Here is a 12472-nt window from a genome sequence, read left to right on the forward strand (position 1 = left end):
AACAATATCATATCACATGACAACGGGTGCAGATTTCTAAACGTTTTACAGGGAATGGGAGTAGTGAATATTTGTGAATATTACAAATTCCACAATAGTTAAAGCAATGTACAAAGGAAAATGTATATTAATAGATAAGAGAAGAAAATGTGTCTATAATGAGGAAAAATCATTCAATAAAAAAATCAACAAACATTCATAGTGGAACTCTTGGCAAATGAGGAATAGAAGGGAATTTTCACAATGTGCTAAGTGGTATGTATGAAAATTATAAGGAAAACAACTTGTATAGGATCAAAATTTACAAGTCAGGAACAAGACAAGAAGGCTACTGTAACTACTTCTATTGTCTTACTAGAGATTCTAGCCAATAAGGAAGTATGAGAATTGGAAAGAAAGAAACACAGTTGTCTTCATTTCCAAACAATATAGTTATCCACATTAGAAAATATAAAATAATCTATACACTGCTTAAGGTATTAAAAAATTTCGGCAGGGATGGTAGATGAAAGATCAATATACAAAATCAATTAGGAAATATACTAAACATTTCATTCACAATAACATAATATCCACAGTGGGTCTAAGAATATCCAATAGAATACATGCCAGGCTTTAATGGAGAAAGTTATAAATATGAGGGCACAGGGTCAAGCATAACAACAACAACAAGTATGAAAAAGAAAAAGGTAGAATGATTTGCCCTGCTATTTACTATATAAATAGTTTTTACAAAGATATGGTAATAAATAGTTTTTTTCTTTGTTTATGAATAATCAAATAGAAAAGATTAGAGAGCCTATAAAACTTATGCATAATTGGAAACTGATATATGGTAGAGTCATCATCAATCAGTGGGAAAAGGGACTATTTTGACCAATGCTAGGACTACTGGTTTTTTAAGTGGAAAATTCTCTTAAAAAATTAGATTTATTTTTCATGTAAAACATGAAAATATATTCCAGATAGATAATTAGCATAAATGAAAAGTAATCAGCATAAATGAAAAATAATTCAAATAAAATGAAAGTAAACATAAATGTTTTAAATAAACATTTAGTAAATAAAATAAAATATAATGACAATTCATAGAAGAAAAGAGTTTGATATTAGAATCTTTTGTCATTAAATGATTAATATACATGCATAGCTATGCTTTTTTCTAATATATCTAAAATCATTCAATATTTCTAAACAGATCCTGAACAAGTTAAGTATTTTCATACTCTATCCACTTAATAGTAAACAAATGCCCTTATTTTTCATTAGAGTTTCTGTTTTGCATTTAAAACAAGTTTCTAATTGGTTTTATTTTATACCCAACTATTTTCACTTTAGTTCTGCCTACTTTTTTCTAATAAGCAGCTTTAAATTATTTTCCAGGTTCTTATACTAGTTTATCTTCTTCATCATCTGGTTATTAATTTGTTGGTTTTGTTGGCTATCTCTCTTAGTGTAATATGTTAGCTCATGTGTTATAAATTTGATTGAAATTCTCTTTTTTTTCTCCCTCATTACCTTTCTATGCCCAGTTTTGTGATCCAGGTAATCCAGGGCCTCCAATCCAAAACCAGATTTTGACCTGCCATTAAAAAATAAAATACATAGTAAACTGTCCAATTAATAAACTAGAACACCACCAAAAAAATGATTATCCCATTTCTTTCACTAGCCCATCTTTTTATGTCCTTGCTCAGAGGTAACAAGTAGACTCAATTGTGAGTACTTTCTTTCTTTCTGTTCTTCATATAAATATACATGCCTACACAATAAATTATTTAGATTTCCCCACTTGAAAATTGTATATAAAAGATATCATGTAATATAGCTCTTCTCTCACTTTCCTTTTTATGCAATATAATACTACTAGCTTTACTCATGATATTGTATGTGACTGTGATTCTTTTTGATAGCTTTGGGTATTGCATTGTAAGAATATGCCATTATACATATTGTGGCATCCCTTCTCTTTTCTGTGGATGTATGTTGCTTCCAGAATTTTTGTTATTATTAGCATTCTTGTAAATGCCACTTGTTACGCATATGCATATATTTTTCATCAGTTTATACCCAAGAATGGAATTTCCAAGTGTATGATACATGAAAGTTCAGCATTAAAAAGAGTTCTAGAATAGTTTTCAAAGCAATCGCACCAATTTAAACTCCCATCAATAATGTGTAGGGGGATCCTGATCCATGACTCCTCTAACAATTGGCACTGTCAGGCTTCATTTTGAAATTTTATTTTTAAAAATGGAATTTCATTGGGATCTTGATTGATATTTTTATGGTTCTAATGAAGATACATTGTTTAAAATGTTTAGCTATGTGTGTTTTCTTTTGTTTGAAATGATGCTCATTTATTTTGCTGACTTTTCTATTCGATTTTTCTTATTGATTTTAAGTTATTTATATATTTGAAACGAATCTTTTGTAAATTATACATTTTAAAAATCCTTTCAGAATTTATAATCTGTCTTTTACTTTCCTTAAAGTAAAATGATAAATAGAATTCCTTAACATTATTATATTCAAATTTATCCATTTTATGGATAATATATTTATTTATAATAAATTCAAACTTGTTCTGGAGATTAAAGCAAATTGTCAAATGACAAGCACATACAAAATTAAAATCCATAAAATAGTGAGTTCTTTGTCAGAGCTCTTGCTTAAGCAATGAAAAAAGGACACAAATAATGAAAGAGAAAAAAAGTAAGAATTTGCAAAACTGTCTACTCTCTCCAGCAATTTAAAAACATGAGAATTAATATTCTGTGATTACTCCTTGTCAACTATCAAAATAACCAACATTCAAAAAATGAAAATATTCACAGTGGATGAGGATTTATTGAACAGGTAACCTATTACTTTGCAGCTGGAAGTGTGGTCCATAAACCAGTCATGTTGGCATCACCTGAAAACTTGTTAGAATTTCAAAATCTCAGGCCACACCCAAGACCTAACTGAATCAGGATCTGTATTTTAACTACATCACTCATATGCACATTAAAATTCAAAAAGCACTGGCCAAATACTCTACTTTTGAGACTGCAATATATTACAATGACTTTGGAAAATAATTTAACAATATTTTCTTTTTTAATAGTAAGAATTTTATTTATTTATTTATTTATGGCTACATTGGGTCTTCGTTGCTGCGTGCAGGGGCTTCTCTTTGTTGCGCTGCGCAGGCTTCTCACTGCAGTGGCTTCTCTTTTTGCAGAGCACAAGCTCTAGGTGCACGGGCTTCAGTGGTTGTGGCATGCGAGCTCAGTAGTGTGGCGTGTGGGCTCTACAGCACAGGCTCAGTAGTTGTGGTGCACGGGCTTAGTTCTTCCACGGCACTTGGGATCTTCCTGGACCAGGGCTCGAACCCGTGTCCCCTGCACTGGCAGGTGGATTCTTAACCACTGTGCCACCAGGGAAGTCCAGCAATATTTTTAAGGTAAAATACCTACACAAATCTGTTCGTGGCAGTGCTATATATTATAGGAAAAATATCTCAAATGTATGGAAACTGCTAAAAATCAAACCATCCATGTGATTATACCTTTATATAGCTAATTAATACAAATTTATGGATAATGCAAACCATCCATGTGATTATACCTTTATATAGCTAATTAATACAAATTTATGGATAATGCTTACGTGACCAGCTACAAAATTACATATACAGTATAACAGAAGTATGATTAACACTTTTTACCAGTAAATTTTATGTGTATATTTCACAGATTATTTTAATAAAGTTTAATGGATGGGAGAGGTTTTAAATAAAAGAATACTAAGAGCCCGACAAAAATATGAAATTAAATGTACTGTATGCGGTATTAGTGCTGGATCACTCTGTCTGTCTGGGAGTCTCCCTTTGCTTCTCTAGTCTTTCACACATTCTGATTTTGAGTCTCACAATCTACTTAATAGTCTGTTGGCACTTTATCCATGTGTCACTTACTGGTTCTTGGATTACATTCTTCCTCTTTGTATGACACTTCTCACTGCTTTCCTGGCAACAGACCTTACTAACCTTGGCTCCAAGATGTAAAAATTGGTTCTATGCCCTCTCAGGAAGCTCTACTGATGAGGCATGATACCCTAGGCACCATCCTCTTTCTGGATTAGACACATGAGTGCCGTACCTGAAAGAAATTGGTTGCTAAACCCAAAAGAATGGAAATATAATAATGTTATTTATTATCAGGCTTGAGAAACTAAGATCAGAAAACCAGGGTGAATGGTGCTCTATCTGGATCTGCAGAAATTAGTCTAATTCTGAATAAGGCCAACTTTTAAAATGTGTCATTACATTCTACTTCATGTAGACCACCATTCACACTTCATTAACCATTGGAGTGGATCTAATTTCCCTCTCTTCTTAATTAGGTTGGAAGGTTTTGTGCCATGATTTATGGGGTTTAAGAAAATCTGAGTCCTCCTAAATTATGGGGTTGGACAGCAAGGATTGCCTAACTACATAAGAAAAACCAGAACAATTCCATAAGCCTTTCCAACTTAGAGAGCTTTTTCCCTCTTTAAATAATTGACAAGAACTTTCACACTAGACAGGCTTTTTCAGCTTCTGCAGATCTAATAAAGGTGAATGAAGACTGTATGGCCACAGTAAAGCAGAGAAACGGACAGATAAGAAAATAGAAGTAGTTCAACAGCTCAAATAACAATTCTTTCTGTAGAGAAAGGAGAAATGGTCATAAAAATAGAGGCTATAAAACAACGAATGTGCTAAATTTTTAACATCATTTCTATGGAGCAATGATAAATGAGGGTTTTGCATTTACAGAAAAATCGCTAATACTTTCCAATGACATTTTATGGTTAGGATGTGCAAGTTTATAGGACTTACTCCATTGTTATTAAGCCTTCTGTTTAAGGCTGTTGCCTACATATCTCCAGGTTTGCACAGCGAAGAAAAAGAATTTCCCTTTCACAATGCAAGTTATCTCAAATAACTTATGTTTCCATCAGCAGATTTCATTGACACTGATGGCAATATTCAGATCAGATATAGGAAAGAAAGCACACTGTAATGGGAAAAAAATCAACCAGACCAGGAGTCAAACTTATATAGAACAATTCTCTCCCTTATTTTTCTCTCTCTCTCTCTCTCTCTCAGTCTCTTTCTGTTTCACACACACACACACACACACACACACACACACACAAAGCTGTGATAATTGATTTGCCAATTTCTTTACATTTTTAATAAGTTAAAAAGCAGTAGTGTATTAATGTGTGATTGTTATAAAAACTTAGAAAATAAAGATATTCTAAAGGGAAGTAAGTAAGATGAAATAAAAATCGTTTAAAATGCCACCACCCCAGAAATAAGCATTATTAACATTTACACATATATTTTTCAAGATGCATATACACACTTATGGGATTTTATTGTAAACAATATTTTTTACACATATTGACTTTTTAAATACAATAATAAGTGTTTTATGTTCATTAAACTATACATTATTATTATCAAGAGCTGCATGTTTCATTGTGTGAACGTATCACGCAGTTCATAATTCTCAAATATGTGACGTTAATATCATTTCTAGTCTTTAACACTGCAGGTGTACATTTGAATCAATACTTGATATTAACATTCTTTTTAACTTTTAAATCCTCAAGATAAAAAATATGTGGATTATTTTAGTTTAAACTTTTAAAGAATAAAAATTAGTGTACATTTTTGCTCTTTTATTATTATTTTTGTGAATGTCTATTAAACAGTTCTGTCCATTTTTCTACTGATTATGGTTTTTGGTGTGAAATTCATGGATTAAAAATACTAATTCACCACTCATATTGAAAAAGTAATATGAACACAAATTTATGGCCAATAAGAAAGTAGGCATGTGTGATCTCTGAACAGTGAAGTAATATTTTTGTGAAAATTCTTCTGTTTTATGACTCAGCATATTTTTCTAAGGGAAATAAACTCAAAGGAAAGAAAAATATGAGTGATCTGTTCAGAGTAAAGTAAAACTTTGGTGAAAATGCATCTATATTAGTATATAAAATAGGAATTAAAATTAAGGGAAAAAAATGGCTCTATGTAAGAAACTCCATTAATATTCTGAAATGACAATAAATATTTGAAAATGTAAACATAAATTCAATATTAAGAACAGAAAATGATTAACAAAAAAATTGCCAAGAAAAGAAATCTCAGAGGCTACGTAATGTGGAGACAAAGCCTGGAGTTTGAGATCAAAATAAAGAGACTTGAGTTAACTTCCAGACTTCTGGGTAAGACCCAAGCAAGATGACATCAGTTGTAACAAATGTACCACTCTGGTGGGGGGATGTTGATCATGAGGAAGGCTATGCATATATGGGGGCAGGCAGTATACAGGAAATGTCACAATCGGCTGTGAACCTAAAACTGCTCTAAAAAAAAGTCAAAAAATAATAATAAAAAAGGAACAAGAAAGAAGAAAGTTAGGCCGGTGCTGCTCCCGCGCCCTCTGCCACTGCCCCAACCGCCGTCTCCGCTGCCGCCGCCGCCGCCGGGTTCCGAGGCGCAGCCCCGGCTGAGGAGCGCGTTGGCCGGCTGCCCAGCAGCGCCGCGCAGGGAGGAGCGGAGCCGGCGGGCGGGCGGGCAGGCGGACAGACTAGCCTGCCATGGCAGACCAGAGACAGCGCTCACTCTCTACCTCTGGGGAGTCTCTGTACCACGTTCTGGGGCTGGACAAGAACGCAACCTCGGATGACATTAAGAAGTCCTACCGGAAGCTGGCCTTGAAATATCACCCTGACAAGAACCCAGATAACCCAGAGGCCGCAGACAAGTTTAAGGAGATCAACAACGCCCACGCCATCCTGACGGACTCCACGAAAAGAAACATCTACAACAAGTACAGCTCGCTGGGGCTCTACGTGGCTGAGCAGTTTGGGGAGGAGGACATGAACTCCTACTTCGTGCTCTCCAGCTGGTGGGCCAAGGCCCTGTTTGTGTTCTGCGGGCTCCTCACCTGCTGCTACTGCTGCTGCTGCCTCTGCTGCTGCTTCAACTGTTGCTGCGGGAAGTGCAAGCCCAAGGCGCCTGAGGGCGAGGAGACCGAGTTCTACGTGTCCCCCGAGGACCTGGAAGCGCAGCTGCAGTCCGACGAGAGGGGAGGGCACTGAAACTGTGCGGCAGTGTTTGTGGTGGCGGCGGGACGGTTGAGGTGTGAACATGGACGCCGGAGAGGCTGCAGACACGCCAATCGTCGTCCAGCCGGCCTCCGCCACGGAGACCACCCAGCTCACAGCCGACCCCCACCCCAGCTATCACACCGATGGGTTCAACTAAATTCAGGAGAAGCTGTGATTCGAGGGTCAGTCAGCACCCAGCCACTCGACCTTAGAATCATGGACTGTAGTCCCAGAGGTGGGGCGGGAGCTGCCCTGGCCCCGGGAGGGCAGCGCCAGCCCGCCTCTGTGCCCGCCCACCCGCCGATCCCTGACACACGAAGTGCGTAGCATGCAGTGTTTAAAGCAGTTTAGCTACGGTCTTCTTCTTCTGTTGTTTCCTTTTTTAATAGCATGTGTGGGGTTACGTTCCATGTCTGTCTGTGTTGTGAGCGTGTTGCGGCCAGGCCACATTCCCCGGATGTGGGGCCGCCTCAGGGCTCTCGGGCAGGTGGACGCAGCGGTTGGACGGCCCGTGTGGTCCCTCGCGGTCAGGCGGGCTCGGGCGGGACGGTACTCCGTTCCCCGTGCCCATAGGGGCCTGAGGCAGGTGCTGCCTGGCTGGAGCCGTGGAGTCTGCTCCCTGCCCCGTGCCTGCCAACCATGTGGCCACAGGCAGGGCCTCTGGATTCACCTGCCAGGAAGGAGCTTGGCCCACTCTCCCAGCGCCGGGGCATTTCTGTGGCATTCGTACCAAGGACTGTCTGTGCGGGACCCGTTCAACCCCGTCTGCTTAGCCTGTGGCAGTTGCTTCCCACGTCTGACCTGAGGCCCCTGTGCTTCGAGTATGCTCCTCCCGGGCGGGAGACGTTCCTACACGTCCCCAGGCCACGAGCTGGATGGAAGGGGCCCCTCCCGCAGCCCCCATTCTCCCCTTCCCTGCATCGTCCTCCACATTCCTTCAGGCCCACCTGGCCTCTTGGTAATGCTTTTTGAACCTCTAAGAACCACAGATGGCAGCAGTGGCCCAATCAGTGGTGGTCAGAGGGGCTGAGAGGCCAGGCTGTCGGTGGCGAGTGGGCTGCACAGCCCTCCCCTCTGTGCCTCCCAGAGCTCTCACCCACCCACTCTCCTCCGACTGCTCCCTTTGGCCATCGTTGATGGTTTGGGCAGAGCTGGAGACATCGGGTTCACGGAGAAAGGACCAGCTGGACCAAAGGCACACTCTGGACAGAGGGTTGGGTCCCCAAGTGGCCCTGGTGCCCTTGGGCTCGTTAGCCTGCAGCCAGACCACGGAAGCCCCGCTCACCTCTGTCCGTTCACCGTCTGTGGGCTGTTGGGAGCCAGTCTGTCTTGTCCGCGTCCAGACCTGTGGGTGGCCCCTGCTCTGAGGACTTGGGAGACATGGCTGTGCTGGCCCCGTGCCAGACCAGCACCTGCCCCGGGACCTGCGTGGCCCAAGTGGGTCTGGTTTCCCATCATGCACCTCGCGACTGCTGGGCTCCTCCGCAGTGTCCAGTAGGGAAGGCCGTGGGCAGGGGGCTGCACACAAGGAGGCCAGACGCACCAGGACACCTTCCCGAGCCACTGATTTCCACCACCCCAGCCCACCGCCGCCCAGGCCCCGGCTTGCCGCTGCCCTCACAGTGCCGTGTAGGGTGAGCGGCTGGCTCTGCAGGCACCAGGCCCGTGGGCACCTGTGGGTTCCGTTTTGTTTGGGGTTTTGCCCTTGAAGATGTTCAGGAAGAGGGGAGGTGTGCGCTGGTGTCAGGTGAGGAGCCGCCTGCTGAGACCCGGCCTCTCAGTAGGACAGGAAATGCGCTGTTGGACCCCGTGGAGCAGGGAGGAGGCCAGACGCCAGGACAGTCTTAGGTGCCAGTTCCAGGCCAGCAAGAAGTCAGCCTGAGAGCAGGCCCCAGTCGGCCTTCCTGACGTTTCTGGAAATAACTTAGGAAATGAGTCGTTTTTCCCTAGAGTGGCCAAGCACGAAGTTCAGAGGTTGGACTTCAGGCAGGCAGCCGCCCCTCCACAGCGACTGTGTCATTGCTCCGTGGGCAGAAAACTCCGAGGCCCATTACACAGGTCGGGGCGAATCCCTGCCGAGTGTCTTTTGGTTCCCAAATCTTACTGATCGTCTGCTAGAAACGTGACGCTCCCCTGGAGGCCAGAGGGGCAGGTCCGGAAGTTTGTTGAACCCAGTCTCCTGTAGAATTTGTAAAAACTAAGTAAGTCGTGACGAGGTGATGACAACAATCCTCAAGGCGATGCTGATGACTCCGCGAGGGCCGGGTACCCCAGGGGCCGGGCGCGGGGTCTGGACCACGCCCCCCTCACCTGACCCTGACCCTGACCCCGAAGCACGTCCACTTCGTTGATTTGGAGGCAGAAGCCCTTTCAAAGTCTTCCCTGTCTGTGCTTTCGGGCCCTCCCGCTGACTGAAGACCTAGGTCCCTGGTTGCATTTCCCTTTTCCTTGTGTGGCCCATCTGCTTCCCTGGTGAGCAGGGTGTTGTGTCTGGAGGGCCCCCTGTTCATGTGCTCGGAGGGGACAACCCTCTGCCTGCTGTGGTGGGAACAGGAGCACCTCGGCCCTCGCTCCAGGGCCGCGAGGCCAGTGCTGGGTGCCCTGAGGCTCTGGCAGCACTGCCCGCCTGTGGCCTGCAGGGAGCGTGGAAGAGGCTGCAGGGTGCAGACGGGAGCTGCCGGCGCGTAGATTTCTGTTTTCGCTTGGTGATGTGGTCTCTTGTCTTTTCTGGGCGTTTTTCTGTTTTCAAACTGCTGTAGACGTTACCGCTCGTGCGTGAGCTTTCCTACTTCTCTGACGAGTCGAGCAGCCAACACCGCCGGCGCCCCTTAGGCGTGCTGTGTCCACAGGGCTCCTGCTCAGGGAGGGGCCCTGTCGGGACCATCTGGCGTATTCTAACTTCGGGCGGTCTGTTCCAGGGGAGCTTGTGCAGTGCCCACTGGGGAGACGGGCAACCTCCGTGGCACCTGGTGTGAGACCACCTGTGAGGGGGGCGGGCACCGGCTTGTGGGCTCTCCCTGGAGGGGCCAGGCTCTGCGGGGGCAGAGCCCAGGGGCCCCGTCCGTTCTTCCCTGGCTCTCAGCACACCCCGCCAGGGCGACAGCGCGGGGGTGGTGGTGGTGGTGAGGGGCGTGAAAAAGTGACTGATCTCATTCCTTTCCCAGCGTTCTGAGCTGTGAGCCCATGTAACACAGGACTCACCTGTTCTGCTGTTTTGGTTGTGACTCCTTCTCCTGTGGAATTGGCAAAAGCTACATTTTTACTGTCCTTTCAAGCACGGTTGGCGTCGTCTCTGCTGTAGGTGTGGGCAGTGTGTGTACATATGTGTATATGTATATATCACCCAGCGGCGTGAGTGCCGCCGTCCGGGACAAAGCGACAGTACAATAAAAGCGGCTCCAAAACAGCCTCTGGTTTCTTGATGAGTCGGGGCAGGAGCACGGGGTCTGGGCGAGCTCCTTTGCCAGGTGCACAGAAGGAAACACCGGCCCTGTTGTGTCCCTGGAATCAGTGTGGACAGCAGGCCGGGGGCCCGAGCGCTGCCAGTGTCGGCTCCTCCAGGGTAGGGTGCAGGGCTGCCACGGTCACACCCATACCTGGGGGCTCACCTGACCCAGAGGTGAGCGGCTGGAAACCCCTCCCTGCCCTGAAACATTAAAACCAATTTTCTAAGCATCAGATACAATCAGTGATAAAGCCACATTCAAAGGGGTCTCTGTTCTGACCCCAGATCCACCCTGGAGGGTCCCCGGGGGAGGAAGCGGCTGGGCCTGGGGTCCTGTGGACAGCAGCTTTTGGTGATTTTGTCTCCCTGGAAATAAGGGTGTTTCAGGGTGGGCGAGGGGCGCAGTTTACACTGAAACATGTATGAGTCGTGGTTAGAAGCTAAATGCAGGCGCGTGGACCGCGATCGTCTGTGTGCTGCTGTGTCCTGCTGCTGGGACCGACCTCTGCCCGGAGCCCACGCACACACCTGGGGCTGGGCTGGAGGGTCACGGTGGTTTCCCATGGTGATGGTCTCTTATGTCTGAATGTTGACCTATAATAAAGATAACTTGTAAAAAATAAATGTTTTCACTGCAAAAAAGAAAAAAAAAAAAAAGAAGAAAGTTAGAGAACTCTCAGTATGGATTTAAAGATTTTTTTTTTAAGGTTACAGTAATCAAAACCACATAACACTGGTGAAAGCATAGACAAATGAATTAATGGAACAGAATAGAGAGACCAATGACTGCAAACAATGGAAGAATAAAATTAAAAATACATTTACGATACCACCAAAACACATAAAATTTCAGAAAAAAATTTAATAATAGACATGCAAAAACTAAACACTGAAAACTACAAAACATTGCTAAGAGAAAGTACTATCCAGTACATAAAACTAGAAAGATAAAATAAAGACAATAAAGATCATGAAGAATTACAACCATCTCTATTTGCAGGTGGCATCATGTTTATGCAGAAATTTTAGCCTCTACAAATCAACTAGTAAAATTGAAAAGTGAAGTTAGTAAGGTCACAGAATGCAAAGTTAATTTAGATAAATCAGTTGTATTTTATGCACATGTAGCTAGCGATGGGAAAATAAAATTTTAAAACATGTACTGAAACATTACTTAGGAAATGGGCATACAATGCCCATAAGGATTGGCATACAATACATAAACAGTGCAATTTACAAATTATAACATGCATTTTTATAAAAATTAACAAGCTGATTCTAAAGTATATAGGGAGGGGCATCCCTCATGGCACAGTGGTTAAGAATCCACCTGCCAATGCAGGGGACATGGGTTCGAGCCCTGATCTGGGAAGATACCACGTGCCATGGAACAACTAAGCCCGTGCACCACAACTACTGAGCCTGCACTCTAGAGCCTGTGAGCCATAACTACTGTAGCCCGTGTGCCACAACTAGTGAAGCCTGCGCGCCTAGAGCCTGTGCTCCACAACAAGAGAAGCCATTGCAATAAGAAGCCTGAGCACTGCAACGAAGAGTAGGCCCCGCTCGCGGCAACTAGAGAAAGCCCGCCTGCAGCAATGGAGACCCAGTGCAGCCCAAACAACTAATAAATAAAATATATAGGGAAATCCATAAAATGTAGAATACCCAAGGCAATTTTTTAAAAGAAAAACGAAGTTGGAACACCTACACAACATAATTTCGAGACTTGTACTGGAATAAGAAGGTCCTATTGTATAGCACAGGGAACTAGATTCAATTACCTGTAATAAACCATTATGAAAAAGAATATATATATGTATAACTGAATCACTTTGCTGTACAGCAGAAACTAACACAACACTGTAA

The 12472-nt window shown here is 43.4% G+C and overlaps 1 protein-coding gene across 1 annotated transcript; it reads left to right on the forward strand.

Moving 5' to 3' along the window:
• Window positions 1-6645: 6645 nt before the first annotated feature.
• On the forward strand, window positions 6646-7315 carry LOC307054964 (dnaJ homolog subfamily C member 5-like; the record flags this gene model as incomplete). The annotated part of the gene is made up of 2 exons (XM_079706851.1): window positions 6646-7138; window positions 7212-7315. 2 exons carry the CDS (start codon window positions 6646-6648, stop codon window positions 7313-7315), a joined length of 597 nt encoding a protein of 198 aa, XP_079562977.1.
• Between the last annotated feature and the right edge of the window lie 5157 nt (window positions 7316-12472).

The sequence above is a fragment of the Hyperoodon ampullatus genome (assembly GCF_949752795.1).
Source record: "Hyperoodon ampullatus genome assembly, chromosome: 1".
Classification (NCBI taxonomy): Eukaryota; Metazoa; Chordata; class Mammalia; order Artiodactyla; family Ziphiidae; genus Hyperoodon; species Hyperoodon ampullatus.